This window comes from Varanus komodoensis, unplaced genomic scaffold (assembly GCF_004798865.1).
Source record: "Varanus komodoensis strain SLA01 unplaced genomic scaffold, ASM479886v1 scaffold24, whole genome shotgun sequence".
In the NCBI taxonomy this organism is placed as follows: domain Eukaryota; kingdom Metazoa; phylum Chordata; class Lepidosauria; order Squamata; family Varanidae; genus Varanus; species Varanus komodoensis.
In genome coordinates this window covers 4140277-4164450 of record NW_025335641.1, presented here as the reverse complement: position 1 = coordinate 4164450, position 24174 = coordinate 4140277, and the positions used below count along the sequence as shown (strand labels likewise).

The 24174-nt window shown below is 42.1% G+C and overlaps 1 protein-coding gene across 2 annotated transcripts; it reads left to right on the top strand.

Moving 5' to 3' along the window:
• Positions 1 to 553: 553 nt before the first annotated feature.
• MCOLN2 (mucolipin TRP cation channel 2) lies at positions 554 to 22971 on the top strand. Of its 2 annotated transcripts, none has more exons than XM_044432395.1 (14): positions 554 to 656; positions 4054 to 4216; positions 9124 to 9297; positions 10020 to 10173; positions 11198 to 11285; positions 11362 to 11458; positions 11882 to 11981; positions 12914 to 13026; positions 14213 to 14362; positions 14585 to 14686; positions 14774 to 14896; positions 17441 to 17647; positions 18841 to 18950; positions 21585 to 22971. In XM_044432395.1, the coding sequence occupies exons 2-14, from the start codon at positions 4061 to 4063 to the stop codon at positions 21619 to 21621; spliced, it is 1611 nt and encodes a 536-aa protein (XP_044288330.1). In that variant the 5' UTR covers positions 554 to 656; positions 4054 to 4060; the 3' UTR covers positions 21622 to 22971. The 2 variants fall into 2 exon arrangements, with proteins under 2 accessions (XP_044288330.1, XP_044288329.1); XM_044432394.1 differs by lacking the exon at positions 554 to 656 and adding an exon at positions 3351 to 3391.
• The last annotated feature ends 1203 nt before the right edge of the window (positions 22972 to 24174 follow it).

Below are 24174 nucleotides of genomic sequence, written 5' to 3'. Positions count from 1 at the left end.
GAAAAAATAAAAATAATTCGCGGCGCGTATTTCTACTTTTCGAGACTCCCCAAGGAGGCTGCCTCAACCTGTAACTGGAAGTGGGCAGCAAGCGCCCTCCAGCAGAACCGGCCCCAGATGGCGCCCTCCTAGCCCGGCACCGGAGACGAGGCGAAGATAAACAAGCGAGGAAATAATAATGATGCAAACAAACAGCTGCCGGCCACAAGCAGCACCGCCCGGCACGACTTTGCGCCCGGCGCTGGGACACAGGGGTCCCGGGCTCTCGAGCGACGCCGGCCGCGCGTGCCGGCCGCGGCTGTGCGGGGAGAGCTTTCGGCTCGGCGTGCTTCTCCCATGCTGGCCCAGGAAACCGCGTGGGCCGCTGCCGCTAGTTTCCGCTCGCCGACGGGGTGGTGGAAGCGGCTGCCGCGGCGGTGGCGCTCGTTTCTGTGGCGCGTCCGCCCAGCCTGCACGTGACCCGGCGCCGGCGGGCCTTTCGCTCGCCTGGCTGCGCTGCCTTGCATGAGCCCCGCGTCGCTCACCGGCTATGCCTCCCCGCCGGGCAGAGCAGCAGGAGGAGGGCGAGAGAGAGGCGGCGGCAGCCGTCGCCAGACCTGCCGCCCGGGCACCGTGGCCCTGAGGGACCTGGGCAAGGGAAGCACGCTGGTGACCAGGTATGGGGGAGCAGCGACGGCCCCTCTCCAAAACGCCTATCTGAGCCTGCCCTTTCAGTTAATTATATCGCGGCACTGCCCTAACATCCGAGGGGGTTCGCAGAGCAAAAGCTAACACATTTACCGAAGAACTAAAGTCCCCTTGAATTCACTGGGATTTCTTCAGTAGGAAGACACAGGGTCGTACTGTGTTTTTAAACAGGGGTTGTCGGGGGCGGGGGAAAATTGTGTTTGGGATTAAAGGATCTGTCCAGATAGTCTCACACAACACGCCTTTCAAAACTTACGGGCAGCTGCGCTGGTTGGTTAGTGGGGGGAAGTCCCAAGATGGAGTAGCATGCATTTTTAGTTGTTCTTCAAAAGGATTCCACTAAGGTGCACCATAGATGCTTTAAGGTGAGATTTTTCATTGTGCAACCCTGGCTTCATTCATGGAATTTTTACTGGGGTTCCAGGTACTCCATCCCTTTTCTTTCCACAAAGTGTACTTCAGACAGAGTAAGTTCCTAGCACTACCAATCAAAAGGACTTGTGCAATTATTCAGTCTTTTTTTTTTTGCCCCCCCCCCACCTGTAAGAAGAATGGAAGAATCAGTGGGAAAATATGGGAGGATTACAAATGGCAACCAAGTAACCTGACTCCCCCCTCTGCAAGATTCTGTGATTCTGAAGCTGAGACTCTATGTGGTGTTGTTAAGAGAGTCAGACTGGGACTCCAGTGATTTGGTTTCTAGTTCCTGCTCAGCATAGGGTCCACTGGGTGACTTTGGGCCAGTCACAGACTCCCAGCCCAACACAATTCTTAGGGTTCTTGTTGAGGGGATAAGACTGAGAACAGGAGGGGGCGAATGGTGTAAGCTGCTCTGAGTTCATTGCAAGAGAAAAGAGTAGGATAGAAATCTAATAAATAGACAATAAAGAGTGATGCACATTAAAAATGCCCCAAAATTCAGTTCAGGAAACTACAGGAAAACTGCACAATATAATTTGCTTGGTAGGACTAGGAACCCTCTGCAGTCAAGTTAGATGAACATGGGATAAATTGTAGTGTCCTGCAGCTACAGAGCAACAGAAATATGTGCTTACTGTGATTCTTTAGAATAGGGGTGCCCCCAGACAGTGGCTTCTGTCAGTGATTTTTTCAGGTAAGAAAAAGGAGAGAAGAAGCAGTGGGAAAACATGGTTGGTTGCAAATAAAAGACAATAGTGGCCACCCCCTGTAAATTTCAATTGCTGATGGAATCTTACTTCAGCACTGGCAAATGGATAGTTTCTTTACTGCATCTGAACTTCTCAGGATTCTTGCTGTGTTGGCAATGTCTTGCGCACTGCGCGTTGCTTGTTGCGTGAAGGACAGCTGTCTCAAGAGGGGACAAGAGCTTCTGTGCGTAAAGCAAGACAGCACACTAATCAGCTGTGGCCATTCTGCATATAACTACAGAAAAAAAACATGGAAACCAAGTTTCCTGAGTTCAGATGTCCAAAAAAGCCACGTTGAAGCATGGAAACCATAGAACAGAACATTGATTTTCAGTGTGACCCTGCGGAGACCATCCTTACCACACTGCTCCATGGTTGCTGGGTTCAGATAGAACAGCCCATGCCACTGTTTCCACCATGGCTTGTTGTTATGTCTGAACCCAGGCTATGTGTGTAGGGGAGTCAGTTGCCTTGGAAAAATACAGACTAATTCTGTTAGGAATGAGAAAGCAATTTGAACCAAACTCTGTATATGTGGATAGAACAAACTTAAGGTACTTGTTTCAGAGATCTTGAGAAACTGTCCAAATGTTGGTAAATTAATCAAAAGTTATAGACTTACCTGATCAGGCCGAGTGTGTAAGCCTGAGGGAGAAAAGTTGAGGCTGGTGAGGAGAAATGTGTGGCTGTCTTGTTTCCATGTAACAGTATGTGGCATATGCAGAGCACTTTAAGATGCCAATAAAATTATATGAAGTGCTCCAAATAAAGTAGTCATGTTATAAAGAGCAGTGTGTTGTGGGCCAGCAGGACTTGGTCAGGGATTTAACACTGGATTGTCACAAATGCAACCTGTGCATGGTGCAGGGAAACAGGAAATGATTTCCATGCGTCCACCAGAACAAGATATTGTAGTGACAAGTGCTGTAGATTTGGATTACAGGCTGCTGGTCAGCTGCCTCAGATACTTTCAGAATCCTGAAATTTTGGGACACAGGAGGGTTAAGGTCTTTGAGGCTGTATGGCATACAGGTTAGAGGATAAGAAATACACAAGAACCCACAGGCTTTCAAAGTAATGTTCATTTTATCTTGTAGTTGTGCAGTTGAATTATGAGTTCTGCTTAAAGTCCATCTATGCTTAACTCCAGCGCAGTCTGTGCTGTAACTCAGGATGTCAGGCAGAATTAAGTTCTTGTTTAGGGCTTCCCAGAAGGCGCTATTTGCCCTGACACTGGAGAGGAAAGTAGGTCTTTCAGTAATATTTTTTAATCATGAGATAGGTGGCAGCTTCTGTATTTGTTTGGCTAATGCACAACCACAGAGACCTTTGGTTTCAATCATTTCCTTCTCTGAAGGGATGTTTTATAGCTGTACTGTTTGCGTAATATTATACAGCCAAATATAGTGAAAACGTTCAAGGAAATGAGAGAGATGGTCATTTCTGTTGGTGAGTCCAGGTGCCAGCATGATGAAGGGCTGCTGTGATCATTCTTCCTACCGCTCTGCTAGGGATACGCCATGTGTTAGAGAACTGTAAGTATAAAACCCCCAATGACTGGTAAGAATTTCCTTTGCTCTACTCAGCTTTGGGAGTGACTAACTCTTTTTCCACCTTCATGATTTCTGTTGCTCTTTTGCTGCATCTGCATAACCTCATGCATCCAGACTTAGAAACCTGCAGAGAGAGAAGGCATTCTTTTAATAAGGAATTGCCATGGATGGGGAAGGGGATAAGTGTCCCTCTCCTCAAATATAATGCGTAGGCTGGACCTTAGTCTGTGACTCACATTGGCTGAACTGGGGCTGCTGCTGAAAGTTCTTTAAGATTAGCAGTTCTTAGCAGCTGAAACTTCTTGCTTACTTTGAGTTAATCTGTCTGATTTAATGTTAATGTTTACTAGGGGTAGTTGTTATTTTTGATTTTTTGGAACAAGCTCCTTTTAAAATGCCATGCAAGATGTGTAAACAAGCTGCTCTGATAAGGAAAAAGAAAGCTTTCTTTTGTCATTAAAAAGTGATAAAGGGCCTTAACTCTTTAATTTGAGAAGCTTGTTCTTTATACTTCTGAATGCAAGCATGACAGTTTTGTGTGTGTGTGTGTGCATGTGTGTGCGCACACACGTGCGTCTGCTTGCGTACATGCACTTGAAAAACTTAAACTGTTACATTTAAACACAAACCTATTGTTTTGGCAGAAGTGTGATGGCTCAGCTGGACTCGGACTCTAAGGAAGAAGTGTCCCTTAAGGAGGATTTAAAATTCTATTTTATGAATCCATGTGAAAAATTCAGAGCTAGAGGTCAAATACCCTGGAAACTGGGACTTCAGATTCTGAAGATTGTTATGGTTACTACCCAGGTAACTTTTTAATAATTCTAGTTGACAATTGTATATCAATGCTTTGTGTTCATGAACCAGGAAGCAAACAGACTTTTTGTGACTTCATATCGTTCCTTAAAGCTGTTCTCTTACATGTTAAAATTCCAGCAAAGAAACAGATAGTCAGCAGAAAAAAATTGTTGACCTGCTGTAAAGCTGTTTATGGCATTTGACTGTGTACCTTTAACTAGCTTTCACAAGAATTTCAGGAATAACTACTATGATGGTATTGCTAGGGGATGGAGCATTTTTTCCAGTGAGTGGTCTGAGGGGGGGAAAAGCTTTTGAAAGCACATACTGATTACCATTGTGGTGGCTTCACATGCTGTCTGGACCTGAGATGATGTTCTCAGTGAGGCTTAAGCTGGCTGATAAGCCACTCTGACAAGCTAAGGCTTTTTGTAAGGTTTGCTTAACTTTCCTTGGCTGGCCATGTGAGCCAAGCCCCACAAGAAGCGAGCTGCTTGACCGGAGCGCCACAACCCCTGTGCCTTTCTGGCCAAGCCGCTCCTCGTGAGTGCCTTCGAGAGCAGCCCAACCTGCTCATGTGGCACTTTGAGTGGCTGTCACGAGTGCCTTGTTCCCGTGTGATGCCTGCTCAAGCCACGTGTGGCCTGGTGTGAGCACTGCTGGGATTCCTGAAGTGCCACCAGCTGGGAGCTTAAAGAAGTGGTGCAGAGGCGGCCCTGTGTGCTGGCTGCCAGCTGACACAACAGCCCTCCACACGCTGCTGCTGCCGTAGCCACCAAGCAGCTGCCGCAATGGGCAAAGAGTCACATTTTCTTGGACGGCTCTGGGGAAGACCCTGAAGAATGTGCCTTGTTGCCCCCCACTCGCTGCAGGATCATACCAGCAGACAAAGGCTGGAAGTAATTTCTGCTGCCTCCTGCCCTTAGGGGACACAGAAGACATTGGCTTCCCTGCCTGCTGCATTGCATGTTCCCCAGGAGATGCCCAGAAGAGCACGTTGTTGCTCAACGCCATGATCAGAAGTCGATCCAGCAGTGGGTGGGTGGAGAAGGTGCATCATCTTGGGTTTCTCCCAGGGAGGTTCAGGAGAATGTGGCCCCTGCACGGCTGTTGGGATCACAGCGCAATCATGGTGGCACGATGGGTGGGCAGAGCCTTGCTCTGCTCTGCTCTGCTCTGCTCTGCTCTGCTCTGCTCTGCTCTGCCTGAGAGGAGGCCAAGCAGAACTGGGCTCGCTTGCACCGCTGCTGCTCCCGGAAAATAGGGGATGCTGAGCGACCCTGTTCTGCCAGGATCAGCAGTGGGAAGCCTCTGGCAGTTGCCCTCAAGTGCTGCTTGGCACTTTTGGACAACTGTATCCCCACTTCCCTCCCCTCCGTGCTCCTGCAGTGTCCCCATGATACCAGGAGGAGAGAGCAGTGAGGAGGCGCTGCAGGACCCCCACTGTTCTTCCCCATCTGTTAGTATGTTGTGGGCCCTGGGCAAACAAGCCGTGCGGCACAGCTTTTTATGCGGTGTGACTTGTTGTGTCATATAGATCTGGCCACTGTGTTAGTTAGCAGCCAGCGCCATTCATTCTTGCAAAGGCTAAAGCGCACCTCAGTTTCTCACCCGTCCACCTCCCCTCTGTGCCACCGTACCCCTCCCTTTTTTTCTTTCCACCTCACCTGAGAAGACCTTTGAAGGTACAGATCAGTGTACATTGAAGGTGTTGTTCACTCCCCTCCTCCACCATGGTTTAAATAAAAGAATGGAAAGATGCCAGTCGGGTTATAGTTCACTGATTTATCACTGTTGCTAAGGAGCAACAGTAGCAAAGGCAGTATTTATGTGTCCTAATATATTTCAAAACAGCTCAGTAACAGTAGTTTTCTGGTCTGCAGAAAGAATTAAAAGAAGGTCAGTTTAAAACAAGTGAAAACCTTTAGCAAAAAAAAAAAAAAAAAGCAGCAGAGGTAAAACAGTGCAAAGATCTAAAAGCAGTTCTCAACATCTCTGAAGAAATAAAAAGGCTTTCACCTGCCAAAGAACAAGTATCATGTGTAGACTGTGTTGGTTAACTGGATGGATCAACTGCTGATACCTTTAATTGCTCCAAATTGAGATCACTGTTCTCTCTCTGCTGAGTGGATCTTGAGTAGCACGGCTGGGGCAAACTCATGCTTGAAGAGCTGTTGCCATGAGTTCTTTCATGGAGTTTCAAGTAGAATGTAACTGACATTTGCGAAAAAAGGACTGCATGGTGTCCCTTACCCCCTCCCTTGGGAAATGCTCTGACTGGGTTCTGTCAAGGGCTGAGTATGGATTGTTGAACCATGGGTTGTTTAACATGGGCTATCGTGTTGTCTGAACTCAACTGTGCTAACAAGACATAGCTTGTTATCTACAAACAAACCAGGAGGAGAACTTGTGGCTTGTTGTTGGGTTGTGAACTGTGAATTCTTCACCATGGTTTGTTCTTTCAGCTGGGGTTCAACAACACAATAACCCACATTTCAACAACCCTCAGTTCAGTGACATTCCATACTCAACTTGAGTGCAGTTTTTTGTGTTGCCTCAACCCAGTCATCATTAGCTTCCCCAACAATTTAAAGCGTAATGTAACCTTGTCCAGTGCTTTCTCTCCTTCCCGCCTCCCACCTTTCTCTCCTTCCCACTTTTTTGATGATGCTTCTAGCTTATTATTCATAGACTGCAACCTCCTAGTCCAATATTTGTAGAAAAATCATGGCATAGATATTTGTATAGCTCTCTCCCTGCAATGTCAGGTTGCCTTTGAACTGGGCTGCTGCCCGGTACACACTGCTGGGACCATTCCAAGGCCAGACCCTCTATTGTCTGTTTTGGGAGAGTCTAGCAGCTTGTTATCCCCCTGGGCTTCCCATGCAGTTCTGTAATGCTTGCTTTCTTCTAAGAGGCGCTTGCATGCCAAGGCCCTGGGGAAGAATGAGCTGCTGGATGTTGCCAGCTGAGCTCTCCTTGAAAGTATGGATTCGTTGCTGCGCTGATGGATGGCAGCACCCCGGCACAGTGGCAACCCAGGCGAAAAGCTATGCTAACTTCTTAGGAAGTTGTACACATAGGAGCCCACAGAATTGGGTCCACAGATGATGCTTCTTGAAAGTTGCAAAAAGCTGTTCTTAAGAGGCACATGTCCTACATGATGCACCATCTTCATCTCTTCCCATTGTCTTTCTTGCTGCATTTTCCCTCACTTGGGCATCTTTTCTGCTGATGTTATAACCCTCAGGGTAAGTAGGAGTCCAGCCTCCATAAAACGTAGGTAAAATATGCATGTGACTGTAGATGTATGTCCAGTATGGAGTAAATAGTTAAAAAACAAACTATGAATTTACTGCATTTCATTCTTATTCTTCAACATAGTTTAGTAAGTGTTCTCTGTCCTTCCAACATGTTACTGTAGTAATGTGAAATATTTCCCTTTTCGGTTTCCATGCTGGATTATTCTAAGTAAGTATGAAGGATGGGCACTGCCTTGCACCCTGCATTTGTTCACCTGAAGTTGCCATATTTCTTCTGGGGTTTCTTGTCTCTGCAGCCTATTCCCTCCACCATCAGTTTGTACCTTGCAAGTCCATTGAATTTCTCCCTGCTCTTTAACATGTGATGCCATTTTGTATCGTTTGCTTATCAACCTTGTGCAACACATACATTCAGGCCATTGCTCTAAATTGTTTAACCAGCCTGTGAATTCTTGTGTATGGTTAGAAAAGCTGTGAAATGAATTGTGATCATTTTAGTATAGTATGATTTGAAACAAAATAATTGTAAAAGGCTGCCTATTTGGGAACCCTGAACTTGCAGGATTAGCGGCATCCAATGAAGGGCAGGATGAGTGCAGAGACAAGGATTGCTTCCATATTTTTTCCACCTCTGCATGTTCCTGACTTTGTTTGCAAGGCATCATACCCAGGCAGAGCTTTACTCCTCCCCTCCCTGTGCCCCTTGCCAGCTCTGAAGTCACACTCGGACCTTTGGAGTCCTGGCAGCTGCGAGGACAGTGGGAGGGTGCTCCAGATTCAGAAGCTGGGACTCTGACCTATCCCATGACTATTAAGACAGTGTCAGGCTCATGGGGAGAAACTAATTGGAGTTGTAAAGTTAAATTTTGCTCGCCTTTTCATTTTTTCAACCTCAAGCTTGTTTCATTGTGGATCATTTTACAATTTAAAAAAAGGTGGATTTTCTTACGCATTTCTCCTAATCTTTTGTACACCCTCTTCCTTATAGCAGCTCATTTTCTTAATATATTACTCTCACTAATATGCATTTGGCATAATTCCTTAATGTAATCATTTTTGTTTATTTGCAAAGTTGGAAGAAATGCAAAGATGTCAAAGTATAACTGCATTTCAGTTTTGTGTACTGTTCCAGAAGTGTGAAGTAAGATACTGACTGAATTTCTCTTCCATCCCTAGTTGTATAAACATGTAATTCAGCAAGCTGGCATGAGTGCTGGGCCTCTTTTGCCCCTTCCCTCCTCTGCCTTTGTTTCCACTTATGAGTCACTTGATAGCCATAGCTTTAGGGTGATGCACATAATAGAAACTAGTATACTAATAGAAATGCTAAAACAGATCAAAATAATTTTAATAAGTTTTAACAGGAGCAACAATAACTGAAAAAGGGATAACTATCTAAGCAACTAAAACATGCAAACATACATAGGTTTCTGTGTCCTGTCCTGTTTTAGCCAGACTCCTCCATTATCTCTGCAACAGGATCCTGGTTTAATGTCACTGTACTAACCAGGATCTTACTGAGAACAGAGCATGGAAATTTTATGTTTTACAATTTAATAAACTCTGGTTTAGTAAGCTGGAAACACTATATCTCAAAATGTTTGCACATAACATGAAACAATTTACCTCTCACTCTGTTGTCTCTTTTTAAAGCTCATCCTTTTTGGCCTGAGAAATCAGTTGGTGGTTTCGTTCAAAGAGGAAAATACTATGGCTTTCAAGCATCTGTTCCTGAAAAACTATTCTGGTGTTGATGAAGATGACTACAGTTGTAGTGTGTACACACAACAAGATGTTTATGATAGTATCTTTTTTACAATTAGTCAGGTATGTGCCTGCTCATGGTATCCACATGCTCACACAGCATGTGATAGAGTAACAGCAAACCTCACTAAAATATGAAAAGGTGTACCTGGTTTACTGGGCTGCTCCTTATTAAGAGAGCACCTAGCTTGTCTGTCTGTAGGCATACAATGGGATAATGATGCAGGTAGGGTGCCGCTCATTCCTTCATAATTTAATGTGACATCTGTCTTTCAGAAACAGTAAGCATCTTCAGTAATTTGTGTGTCTTACAATTTGGCTAGCTTTTAAAAGCCATGTTTGGCCAGCTATGCCAAGATAGCAGCAGCTCTTCAGCCATCCTGATTTCTCCCTCATCCTGGCATACTAGAACTAGGATCCAAACAGTCTTGCCTAGAAATAAACTTTTAAATTGGTGGGATTGGTTTCCAAGTAAGTATGTATTAGGCAGAAGAGGTCTTAGTTATTAAACCAGTACCTTTTCACTGTTTTGCCATTAATGGAAATTTAATTTTTTTAAAGCTAACTGGGCAGCATTTTACATTTTCAGTAGCTTACATTTTTGGATATCTTGTAATCTGAGTTGTGGCTACAAAAAAGATTATTTCTTCTTCTACTTTCACGTCCAAGTTCACAAGTGATACATTCCAAATGAAAAGGTGCTCATAATGTACTTTTGCCATTATGGAAATTGCTGTTCTTTTCTGAAGAGGTTTCTTTGTTTTGTGTGTTTGCTTTGCAATTAGTATCAACAACTGAAGAACATATCACTGGGCACACTAGGTTATGAGCAAGATGAAGATGACCTGCAAGGCTTGCAGATATGTAAAAAGCAATATAGAAAAGGCATGACGCTATCTTCAAATGATACACTGCATATAGACAGTGCTATTGAAACAGGTACTACTGAAATAGAAGTCTGTTGTAGCTCTCCATTTTATATTTATACCTTTAGCAAGAACACAGGGGCAGGCCAAAGTGCATCCGTAAGCCTGTACAGATAGCCATCTTGTCTCTGATTTGTGGGAAAGTCCTCCTTACCATTGTGACAGAACAATAAGAATCACATCCTTCACCTTTGGCTCTCTGTGTGAGTCCTGTTGTCTGTAGCAAATCTATGCAGCCGTTCTCAGGACTGGATTTCTGCTATAAGCACACCATAGTTGTGTTCAGATGATGGTAGTTTGACTTAACAAAGTGAAATATGCAGAAAACATGCATGCAGCCCCTTCTCTTTCTTTTTCCAGCATAGTTTAATGAAATGTAGATTTTGTAATTAGCTATTGTTTCCAGTTTTGTCAGAACCAGAAAACTATGGTTACCAGCTTTGGAACAAGCCAGGATCTTAAACCATAGTTTGAAAGTTCTTCTAAAGCTGGTAATTATTTCACGATTCAGACAAAATGGGAAGCCATATTTCTTCATGGTGCACAGTAACTGGAGGACAGGAAGTGCTGCTAATACTAGCAAACGTATAGCCATACTCGGGCTTATTTGGCTAAGATATAATTAGCAGAATGAGACCTGTAGCTTTTGAAATGGGCCTAGTGTGTGCAAGTAGGTTCTAGCATCCTACTTAACCAAAGGTATGGGGAAGAGGATTTTGGGGTGGGTGCACAAAAAAAAAATGCCTCTGAAGAATTTGCTTGTGAATCTGCAAAGCTCATTCTGTGTATTCATGGTATGTGTTCCTGATGCAGAAGTAGAAAGCTACTTGTGTACAGAACTGTATTAGCAGAGAATGAGGCTCTGTCTTGGATATGGGGTTGCAAAGCAATCTACCTTGTACAAATGGTGACATAATCCTGTGTATGCATTCTTTGAAATGTGCCCCATTAAGTTTTATTACAACCCTAGATTTTGGAAGTACATGTAGTACAACTGGAGATGAGCCGTTTGTATCTTTTTATTTTCCTACTGCTAGAATGCGTTCGCCTGGAGCCTCAGGAACTGGCTACTAAGGAAATAAGTGACTTGAAGAATACATCATTTTTCCTCTTTGAGTTTTATAGGTAAAGTGAGGATTTCGGAAACAGTTTGTATATTTCTAGAAAAGGGAATATATTGCAATGTCTTCTCTTTTTCCAGGCTCATACAGGTTGAAATCTCTTTTAAACTAAAAGGAATTGATCTACAAACCATTCATGCTCGTGAGCTGCCTGACTGTTATGAATTTGAGAATACTGTAAGTATGTTCTATATTCTTTACATATAAAATACAGCTCTTTTCTCTTGAGCAATTTCCTATGAAGGTTTATCTTGCTGTAGTCATAGTTCACATGTAGTGGCAAATCATGGCTTAATAAGCTTCTCATCTTTTAGTGATTTCTGACATCTAGGTGTGTGTGGGTGTGGGGAGACTGAGAGAGTGAGAAGGTCCAGGTTAACAGCTTGTACAAAGGAAAATGTTGTCCAGCATCTTTATTTAAAAACAAACCGAAAAACAAGAAACACAGTGTTTACACTCTTACATGCATGGATTTTAAAGGTATGCAACTTTTCCCCATGCTACCCACAAGAATTTTAAAAATGTGTATAAATTGCTTTATATGATCTAAAGCATCTGTCCAAGCAAATAGTTTGCTTTTTAATTATTTTATATTAACAGGTTACATTTGACCATAAAGCCCACAGTGGTAAAATGAAAATATTTTTTGATACGGATGCTGACATAGAAGAATGTAAAGACTGGAACATATCTGGCTCTAGTAAGTATTGTGCATATTTGTGTAAGCTCAAAGAGAATCTTGTGTGAGGGTGGTGCTGTTTTGGCTACACTTGTTATCACTACCAATACCCAAGCAAAAGAAACAGAGGCAACAAGTGGAATTTCCCACCTCCTAAAAAATGCAAGGTAGACTGTTCCTGCCTATCATGCCCTCCTCTATGGTACAGCATTCCATAACTCTTCCCACCTGCTTTTCCTCCCCAACACTCTGTAGTCATCACTAAGCCCACTTAGTGCTCACGCACCCGTTTTGCACTTTCCCCTCTTGTGGGATCCCTTCTAAAGCTATTTTGCATCCTTCTGCAAATCTTGCAGTTCTCCCAAGTCTATGGATACTTTGGTTGTGTGTGTGCACAAGCTGCGCAATTTCAGCTGCATGAGCACTATCCCCAAGTGAATAAGGGAAATGGAGGGAATGGTGACTTGCGTAACTGGAAACTGATTTTGGGGGAGAAATTTATTTTGGGCAAGATTTTAAGTGTCCGAGTTCTGCAGTGTCAGTCAAACTTAATCACATTGCCACACTCTACTTTTAGTGAATTTGGGATATAAGGAGGAGGGATCTCTAAGATAGATGTGGATTACAGATATATCTAAAACTTACTGTATATAAGTATCAGATGAATACGTTAAAAATCTTGTTGAAGCTTCTAATGTTGTTTTTGGCAGTACTTGAATTCTTCCACATGTTCTCTTTGCAAAATCACACATGTTCTCTGTTTTTCCTTATTTGTATTGAGTGCTCTGGTCTCTCTCTGTCAAAGACCTATTTTTTTAATGTTCTGAAGTAATACATTGATAATTGAGCAATGATTTAGTCTTTTCTTTCTCTCTTGTATCATGACTTACTTGTAGATGTCTATGCTAATTCAATATTTCTGATCTTTAATTTATATGTATCTCCTATAACAGTTCAGAAAAACACACCATATGCCTTGGTTTTTGATGGCTTTGTCATTGTGAACTGCTTTGCTTCCCTTATTCTCTGCACACGGTCCATTATTCTTGCTCTAAAACTGCAAAAAGTAAGTAAGTCTTGGCCTTTCTGATGGATGCATGTGATGTTTTATTTTTGCAAAACAGAAATGAGGATGAAGTCTATCAAGTGGGGATTTATGAACCTCCTTTCTGGACAACTCCAGGGCAGCAATCAAAATACAAGTAAACCATGGCTTAGGGGCAGTCTGCCTAAAGGAACAGTTTCTCCCATGCATTCCTGCCTGATTGCCAGGATAATCTTTAGAGGCTTATCTCTGTGTGTCACCACCCACAATCATGTGGTGGGTGATGACTAGGAAGCAGTCTTCCTTCTCTGTGGAATGTAATTCCCAAGGAGTTCCACCCAGCATCTTCACTGCATAACAGTGAGATGCTGGGTGAAGACCCCCTTTTCAGGCAGCCGCTTAGCCTTCACTGCCTCCTCAATGTTTTAGATATTTTTAATGTTCACTATTATATTATTTTGATACTTTTATTATTGTGCTGGTATTTTGCTGCTGTTTTACTTTACTCGGAGAGCATTGGCCAGGGTTGCAGTATAGAAATCTAATAAAATAAAAATCAACAACTTTTAAAAATATTTAAAGTGAACAATACATAAAAACATAATTCAGCACATGAGAGCATAGTTTGTATAATGCTTGAAGGTCTTGTTTATGGTGCATTTACCCTGGTAACAACCTTTTTGCCTACTGTAATACATCCTATAGATGCTGCCCTTCAATTATTCAGAAAGTTCAACTAGTTCAAAATCCAGAGGACACACTGTCCACATGTGTGATCACAAGAAATGTGTAATGTCTATTCTTCATGGGCTTCCCTTTTGGTCCTAAGCCAGATTCATGGTCCTGGTACTTGTCTTGCAAAATTGTTTAAAGCTCAACTGTTGTTTACCTGCCATAGTGGCAAGTACAAAACCTAGTAATTTGTTGTAATCCTCTGGTGTTCAAGAAAGTGTTGACCATATAAAGCATTACAGCAGAAATCACCCTTTGCATAGCTCGGATGTTATGGACTGCATTCAGCAGGCCCAATGGCCAGTGGCACTCTAAATCATGCAGAGAGGAAGGCTGGCCTGCACACACAAGCACTGTGTCAGTGATGGCCCCTTGGTGCACTCTGATAATGTGAAATAAACTAGTGTACTAGTATTATTCTAATGCAGTGGATCCTTCCTAACAATTCTCCTCTTCTTTTTCATACTTAAAACAGAGGTTTGTGAACTTCTTCTTAGAGAAATATAAACGCCATGTGTGCAGTGCAGACCGCCTGGAGTTCATTAATTGGTGGTATGTCCTGGTGATTATAAGTGATATGATGACTATCATCGGATCTATAATGAAAATGGAAATAAAAGCTAAGGTGAGCCTTAGAGGCACAATTATTTTGGTCTGTTTGGTCTGGGGTTGTGGCTGTGAGGTGCAGTCCTACACATGTTTAGGCAGAAAAAAGTGCTACAACTCCCAGCATTCCCCAGCCAGCATTGCATGCAAAGAACTGGTCCCAGAGCCTCTCTAGAGATCTAAGGAATCAAAGTGCACCCAAACTAATTTCAGTTGCTTAACATTTTCTTATCTCTTTCAGAATCTTACAAACTATGATGTTTGCAGTATTTTTCTTGGTACATCTACTTTACTTGTCTGGGTTGGAGTCATTCGGTACTTAGGCTATTTTCAGACATACAATGTAAGCTCTGGGGTAAAGTATTGCATAGTGTAATATATTTTCATTTCACGTGCCTGTTCAGTTATGCCTCCTCTCCTCCATTCATAGGTGCTTATTTTAACAATGCAAGCATCATTGCCCAGAGTTCTAAGGTTCTGTTGCTGTGCTGGAATGATATATCTTGGCTATACTTTCTGTGGCTGGATTGTTCTAGGGCCATATCATGAAAAGGTATGCAGGTATTTGTATACTTTTAACATAGTTTGCTATGCAACTAGAATATAATATAGAAGGATATAATGTATAAACAGAGTGGCTGTAAACTCTGTCCACGCTCTGTTCTCAAAATGTCTGTTCTTGTGTGCACATGCTTAATTTTCTATTCTGGAACCAACAGATACATCTAGAGAAAAAAACTTGCCATGCTTGGTTTTGTTTAGCAACCCTCTTTGCAAAACCAAAGTGGTTTGAAGTTGGTTCATGTCTGTGTGGAAAATTGACACATTTTTTGCTACGGTCTATCTTTTAGTTTCTCACAAGAGGGCAGCATTGTACCATGCTAGCAAACACAGTCTGCGTGCCAAATGAAATGCTTCAGCTCTTCATAGCCAGCTCTCAAGCTTGAGGCAGCTTTTCCATCTTTGTTCAAAACGCCTCCAATAGTCTAAGCTTGACCTTCTTGGTTTATCGTAGTTCTATTTAAGATTGCACATATGCCCCAGCAGTTAGTTATTAATTTAATAATAAAAATCACATTCAGTTTTTAAGGGCCAAAAAGGAAAATATGAGCCCAATTGTTTTGTTTGGAGGCTTAGATTTAAAAATGGTGGTGAACAAAAAGGGGTAGCAATCAAAGTGGAAAGTGGGGACAAAAGGGATTCTGCCAGGGAGAACATTGGTCAATAAGCTGGGCCTGCCTGGTGCCTGAGGGAAATACAGCAGAGCAACCCCAGCTAAGCCTGATCTTCTGCTGGGTATACTGTCCGTTGTTCAGTGAACAATGAACCCACGGTGCAAACACACCCAGATGGTCCTGCAAAACTCTTGTGTTCCCTCCCACGGTTTTTGTATGGCTGTTTCTGATGCTGAATGGTTGTATTATTCTTGTGCTCTACTTATCCACAGAATGCAGTAGGATGGCAAATGCGGGCCTATAACACTTTGGGAGTCAAATAGGGCTATAAACCCCCTGGTGTTGTGGATGATATTGTTATATCTTGTAACAATATTGCCTTACTAGACATGGTAACAAAATGGCATCTGGGAGAAGCTTTCAGCTACGCAGGACACTGTCATAGACCGTAAAGTGGCCATTCTTGAACAAAGAAAGTTCAAAGACAACTTGTAGCCCAGGCAACTGAACTACAATTCATTTGCTTACCAAGACAAGGTTATCTTTGTTATCAACAAGCAATTGTATAGCCACTCTCTGACCGCTGTTGACAATTCCAGTCCCAAACCACACGTGTGCACGCGCGCGCACACACACACATACTTGCTGCTCTACGTAACACCTTCTGCGTCTGCTGAAATGGACTAACTTATGCTGTGACTCTGAGGTCCTGCAAGACTTGTAGTCTGCTGCAGAAGACACAACAATCACAAATATCCTTCTGGAAACAGTAAATTATATGACTAAACTAAGAATAGTGTCAGTGAAGGCTTGATTCTTAGTTGGGTCCTGCATGTCATCTAAAATACAGTATTCAGATCTTTTAGAAGCCAGTGGTACTCTGGCGTGGAAAAATGGCTGCTTGCGACACAATTTTCATTTAACTTGTAAAGGAAAAAAAAGTTTATCATATTGACAACAATGGTGGTTCTGCTAATTGTTGTTTTAATTGTTTTTTTTAAATATTGTAAGCCATCCTGAGATCTTGTATAATAGGACGGCATACAAAAGCTTTTAATAAAATAAATAAATAAAATGATGAACGGACATGTATTTTGTTGTGCTTGGTCAAAGGTGAGTATGAAAAGCAGAGGCTTTTTGTCAAGGCTGACTTATTTTCTATTATCATGACATTTCTTCACCACCCATCAGCTCAACTCAGATGCTTCCTGGGCAGTTTACAGTTTGAAAATACCATATAGAACACTTATAATAAAATGGCTGTAGCCCTTTGCAGCTATTAGGGCTTTTGTGCACAAGGCTGTAAATATGCTGTTATCTAGTGTTGGTTTTGTTGCTGAATTGAGACCCAAGCTCTGTACAAGGATGCATTTCCTTTCCTGCTTTTTTGTTACATAACTTCTGTGTGGCGCAGTGATTTAGGAAAATAGCAAAAACAATGAAAAAACATAGTTCCCTGGTTTGAATAATAATGATAATGATAATAATAAACCCTGAAAGTGCTGTTTAGCCATAGAAGTGAAACTAAAAGGTAGCAGTGTTTCCTAAAGAACCCATCAGCAACCATAAGCAGGGAATGACCAGCGCATGATAAATGCCTCATGTACAGAAATCCACAGTCCCCTTTCTCAACATCACCACAAATCTCATCTGCAAAGTTAACATACAACCATTTTTTCCTTTACGTTCAGACATGCTTTTGACATTCAATCTTATAGGGCTCGGTCTGAGTCTGAAACAGTATACTTCTGTTTTTTATTAATTTGAGTCTGAAACACTCTGTTTGTATTAATTTGTGGGATTTTATTGTTCCAGCATAAGACATCTAGAATTTTTATAAATGGCTGGGATGATATGGCCTTTGATCCTTTCGTGCGCCATGGTAATAGCGTCTGATGTCAGCTGTATTCCGTGCTTTCTAGTTTGAAGATCTGAACACGGTAGCAGAGTGCCTGTTTTCTTTGGTCAATGGCGATGACATGTTTGCTACATTTGCTCAAATACGGAAGAAGAGTACTTTAGTGTGGCTCTTCAGTCGACTATACCTGTATTCCTTCATTAGCCTCTTCATATATATGATCCTCAGCCTTTTCATTGCACTGATTACAGATGCCTATGACACCATAAAGGTAAACTCATGTTGTGAGTGGTTGTTTTCCTCTAAAATGCCAAGCTATTCTTAAACCCTAATGAGATCTTTGATTTTACTGGAATTTACTTCTAGAATGATTTCAAATGTTCTCAGGCATACTAGGGGTATTGGGGGGAAAATTGATAGGAGAGGTTTTAAAAATGTGCTTCTGTGGAATATATTTGGTTCCATTAGCTAGGACTCTGCTAGCTTAGGATTGTCTCCTTGGTGCCTATGCTTCCAATATCTTTATGCAACCAGTTGAAGATGTAGTTTTGATGTCAGTTTAAAAAATAGAAATAAAGTGTACCAAGAGGACATTTCAATTTTTCCCCCTTGGCAGTGTTCATGCACCTTTTATTAGCTGCTAAACAGGTGATGCATTTTCAGGTTGCATTTTCAGGTTTCAACACCTTCCGGGTTGAGGTCTGAATTTCATTTTGTGGAAACTCTCAAGGGCCACAGGCCAGAGGTGGGTGAGGCTTACAGCAAAGGAGATCAGGAGCAAAACTTCTAGGTTAAATCTTTTAATGCCAGTAGTAACTAAGCTGTAGAACTTTCTAGAGGTAGGAAACCACCACATAATTAGTGGTTGGGGGAAAGGGGGCCTGGATTTCTGTGAGAGGATACATTAGGTCCTTGGGTGAGGTTCTGCATCCCTGCAGTAAAACATGGTACTACTTGTATGCTGGAGGGGGAAAAGTGATGGCAATCCTGTGAATAAAACAGATCACACAGCACTGGGAAAACATCTAAAAGTGGGAGATGCTGCTTCCTGCCTCTCCATGTTGCTTTTATTACAGCTATTGGAAAGCCATGTATATAATTGGCGTAGCCTAGCAGTACAGCTCTTTGAAAGAACAAACAGAATTGGACCAGAAAGATCAATGTCAAGCAGGGATAAGGATTTTGCAGTTTACATCAATGTACCATTGAAGTTATTCTATCTGAATAGAGGAGGAGGAGAGGAGAGGAGCTTTTAACTCTTCACGAGCACTTTAGTGAGAAATTTATTTCCAACCTTTCATTAATGCATTTTAGACTTGCTGGCTTTGCCAAAACAATGACTTGATCCATCTTCCCCTTGCCCCACCCCCTTACAATACAGTGCTGTTAGGAGAGCGGTAGAAAATGGGGAAAAGCTTGAGTAGAACAGCTTCCTAAACAAATAATTTTCTATACCCGTTTCAGAAATATCAGCAGATTGGATTCCCAGTTACAGATCTTCATGAATTTCTGAAGGAGTGCAGCGGCGAGCACACACAACCACAGACATCAATCAACTTCTGTTGCTGTAGGAGGTGCGTCTGCTCTTTCCGATTCTGTCAGTTCTTTGCGTCTGCATACCCTTGAAGTTGGCTTTTAATGGGCCGAGGGATGGGGCCCAACCAGAAATGTGGAAGATTTGTTGAGTATGCACTCTCTTACTCTTTGCTGTTGTACTTTATTACTACTGGGAGAAGAGAAAGAAAGCTCATTTATTAAAAAAAATTATTAAGGAATTGTGCTAGTGAGGGCAATTAACCTAAATATTTTTTAACTATGGAGTGAATTATCTTCTCTGGTAAAACCTTGAGATTATTTTTAAATTAACAGCTGTGTTGACAGACAGGATAAGCCAAAAATGATGGTGATCTCTAGTTTCCTGTCTTAATTATACTCTGGGGATGTGATCACAGGACGAAAGTGCTTCAAGTCCTGTATCCTACACAGTTCTAACATTTAAAGTGATTGGCCATGTGGCAAGGTGCACCATAAAGAGATGGCATCTCCCAGACAGAGCCCCATTGTCTCACGCATAAACCAAAATGACTTGGAGGTTTCAGAATTCAAGGTCCCTGCATCCGCTCGTGGCAGTGAAGCCTCAATCAGTGGCTGAGCTTGTGTGAACAGTCCAACTCACATGCTTCAAACTGTTTGCCCACATTCTGGATGAGTTAGAAACATAGAAACAGAGCGAGTCAGAAGGGGCCTCCTGGGCCATCTAGTCTGACCTCCGGCACCAGCCGGCTCCACTTATGACATGCCCACCATGTGCATGTCCAGCCTATCTTTGGGGGCCTCAACAACCTCCCGTGGAAGCCCATTCCACACCCTCGGGGTCCTAACTGAGCGGAAGTGCTTCCTGGCATCCGAATTCAACCTTGGCTCCCTGAGCTTTGCTCCGTTGGAGCGCGTCCTGCCCTCCTCTGCAGGGGAGAACAGGCCTCTACCCACCTCCAGTTGCTGGCCCTCATGTTGCCGTTCAGTCAGTGTATAGAAGGGAGTAGGATCACCAAGCTGGGGCTGACCTCTGTGCCTTGAGTCAAACGTAAGAATTAGCTGTTTGCACACAGGACCCTGAACACACATGCAGCCCATTCCTGCACTGGGGAGCATGGTCAGGGACGCAGTCCTGCTCCCCTCTGTGCATTGACTGAATCGAAGGACTGGGGGGTGAGAAGAGGGCAGAAGAGGGCTGACACTGTACATGCACTGCTTGCCTAGGACGAAAATCCAGGGTGCATGAACGCATTTGCCAGTGTTGGTAGCACCTGATGCTAATTTTGGCTGGAAAAGGTATGACACCTGGGTGTGGGGGGAGACAGGGTATAGTTCTTCATAAGGAGAACATCAGCAACTCTAGCAGCCCTTGGTGAATTCTGGAACATGTTCTGACACCTCTTGCCATTCCCCTGGATTGTCTTTTTGCGGCTCAGGGCAATAGTCATTAGATGTAAGGATCAGCAAGCAACACCAAAACAGATTTTTTATTTATTTATTTATTTATTTATTAAAACATTTCTATGCCGCCCCTTGCCGAAGCCTCAGGGCGGCTCACAACATAATAAAATACACAATAAATTGAAACAATAACAATTAAAATATATACATTGGAAGAAAATAAGCCGCCCTGGCCAAATGAAATTCAATGATATTAACATTTAAAATGCTGCTTAAATAAAAGGTCTTCGCCTGGCGCCGAAAAACAAATAACGACGGCGCCAGGCGGACCTCTCTGGGGAGCGCATTCCATAACTTAGGCGCCACCGCTGAGAAAGCCCTCCTCCGAGTAACCACCCTCCTAATTTCCTTCACTGAGGGCTCCTGGAGGAGGGCCTCTCCTGCTGATCTCAGGGGACGGCTGGGCATATATGGATGTAAGCGCTCCTTCAGGTAACCAGGACCCAAGCCGTTTAGGGCTTTATAGATGTATAAGCATGTGATGGGGGTGGCAGTGGGCTGAGAGTAAAGCAAAACCTGTAAATGCCAGATTATATGCTGCTTATTATTGTGAAGTTTGGATGTTAAAAGCCAGGTGCTACAGCATTTTATTTATTTATTTACAGTAATTTTACCCCATCCTTAATGAACGTCTCAGGACGGCTTACAACATAGTTAAGCATAACAATAAATAAACACAACAAATACAGCAAGCATAACAGAATAAAATGAAGTGAAATGTGACTAAGCATGAGGATTAAAAACTTTTTGATTTTTCCCCAATTTCCTCATACTCTCCAAAATAATTATATTGTATTCCTAATGAAAATTGTCTATCAAGCCAAACCGAAGGTCTTAAATATTTGGGGACCAAGTTACCTGGCAGATTGCATTCTTTAGTATAGACTTGTGTGACTGCAAATATAATTGAAGTTGTTCTGTGACCTTGGAATATCATCTTCCTTCCCCACTGGTATTTGGGAGGTGCCAGGTATTTTAGAAGCCTGCTAAAGACCCATCTTTTTACCTGGGCCTTTCCTGAATGATCATGTTGCCAAGTTCATCATTTACTAGTTATTGTGCATTTAGCTTTGGTGTGAAATATTTTAAAAACTTAACCTGGATATTTCTATTATGATTTGATTGGCTAAACTGCTTGGATATATTTGCAGACATAGTAAGTGGCATATCAGTTGATTAAATAAAGGATGCACATCTTTGCCTTTCTGCAGGCGTAACAGTGATGACAGCTTGATACTTATTAACTGAAGATGGATGGTGCTGGCCTAGATTACTGCAGAAAACCTGCCTGGGAAAGCTGACCCTCTGGAATTGCAGTGAAGCACAGCACATGTGTGCATCTTCTCTTCAAACCAAAGACTTTATGTCAGGAAAAGAGAAGCAATGGCATCTCCCTGCCATCCACATTGGGAAATTCAAAAACTATCAATTAAGCTGGTATATGAACAGCACATAAGCATGTTGCAACAGCTGATCCTAATAGGCACTTTTGACAAAATCCTGGGCCTTAGGTCAATCCTCAGTTGTAACCTGCTTTCTAAATATTTTAATATTAAAATATTTAAATTAAACCCATTTCTTAAACACAAAATACTGCAGTTATTGGTAACTGTAAGTTTTTTGTTTTGCTCTTTTTAAGATTGTCTTTGGATTGAAGCTTAATGGGCTTCCTTTTACACATGCCTTTGTTAAATGTATGCAAAACTCAATTGCTTGGTTTATTTCTCCCTGTGTTCTGGTTTTGGGTTCATGAGGTTGATATAAAGCTGTCTAGACATTTAAGGTTCACTTGGCTGTATATGCACTTTTCCTAAAAACAAACTTTTCAATCGGTATGGGGTATTTTGTTTTTGTGGCCTGGACAAAGTTTTTCTCCCATTATCCCCTTAAATCTAATTAAGGCTAGTCTTAGGTACTCCTGAATTCAATGAGACTTATTCCTAATGGGTTTCACTTGTCAGCGAACATACGTAGCTTTGGCAAACACTTCCATAGCAGTTATGGGACAATCTCAAAATGTCCCATGATTTCTTAGAAAGAACACAGCTTCTAACTTGCATTATGGAAATTTGATAGGAAACTGTAATTTTAAAAGCTCAACCACCCATTACGGGTTCTGAAATAAGGACAGCCATTTCCCAAAAATGAATAAATACAAATACAAATTGGGAAATGGTTCAGTTTATACCCAATTTGAACCTGTCCACTAACCCATATTCAAATTTGGCAAGGAAATTAAACTTTCCAGGATATAGAAAGCATTGCTGTATCTCTCCAATGGCTTCCATAGCAGGGAAAATGTGGAAACCACTAGTGTGCACAGCCGCCCAGGTTCCTTGGGGCCAGAGGGTGCTGGGGATTGGCGCTGTTTCTTCAGGGTTGCAGCCTCTTTACCTACGTAACTTTTCATCTCGCTTGCAGCTGCCACTCAGAAGTTTTCAAGGGAATGGTAAGTGTTTGGTGATGGGGAGCATTGTTGGTAGAAGGAATTCTGGGAACTGAGAAGCCTGGAATTCTTCTTTGGCTGGGATTTTAAGCAAGCACTTTAGTGTTTTGTTTTGTTTTTTTAATTATGAACCACCTCCTCCTCTTCTAAAACCTGTATGGGAACCCAACCTCAGTGACCTGTAGTGTAATATACCTGAAACAGAAACAACAGTAAAACAAGGCAGGGTATGTTATTTCATACTAAATGAAGAGATATCCTGTATTGATGTGATACAGTTTGATTATTTGCCCTAGTTTCTTATGCTATATCAGGCAAAAAGAAGTATTTTAGAACCCTTTGCAAGCTGAGTGACAAAATACTTTTGAAATTCAGACCTTCAGAAACAGTTAAGTATGGCACACGGGTCAGCTACTTAAGTTAGATTCCACTGGAGTAACAAAAGTCTTTGCATGGATCTTAAACAGCTCTTCAAAGTCCAGCAACAACATTTTATTAGTATCACTATAACTTGGGGAAATGCCACTGAAATCTCATTTATTCCATCTGTACAGCAAAATCTCACTTATTTAACTAATGCACCTCCAAAATGGCAAGGATAGGAAATCTGTGATCTCCAGTGTATCAGTGGATTGGATCTCCCATCAGTCCTTGTCATTGCATATCCAAGAATTTCTGGAGTGATAATGCATTCCACATCTTTGTGCTATTCACATGACAGATTTTCTTATGATTTTCTTACAGTTTTAAAAATATATGTTTTAAAAATATTTAGAATACCTAATTATAAATGAAATACCCATGATATAGCCAAGGTCCTCCCCTGAGCGATCAAATTGTATGTATGTATGTATGTATGTATTTATTTATTTATTTGGGTTTATAATATTTATATTCCATCTCTTTTCTTTGAAGGAACTCAAGGCAGCTTACATGATCCTCTTCCTCCCCAGCTTTATTCTTGCAACTAGCCTGTGAGGTAGGTTAGGCTATTGAAGCAAAAATGGAGAACTGTTGTACTGACAAAGATTCTTCTATAATAATAGAATCTTTGCGAAGATGCTGAGGCATGTGGTGACAGCATATAAAAGTTTTGAATGAATGAATGCATGCATGCATGCATGCATGCATTGATCCAGAAGAAGAAATGAGGCTAGTTTTGTGGAAAGATTAGCATTAGAATTACCAGGGTGGCAAGAGGTGTGTAGAGGGCCAGGGAAGCCCCTCCTTAACTTAGCTACTGTTTTTAAAAGACTGGAACATGCCCTGGCTCAAATTTAGGGGAAGTTGGTTGGGCTCATGGAATTCATTAAGGACCCTTTTCCCAATAAACTTGAATTGTTCTTAGTCTTGAC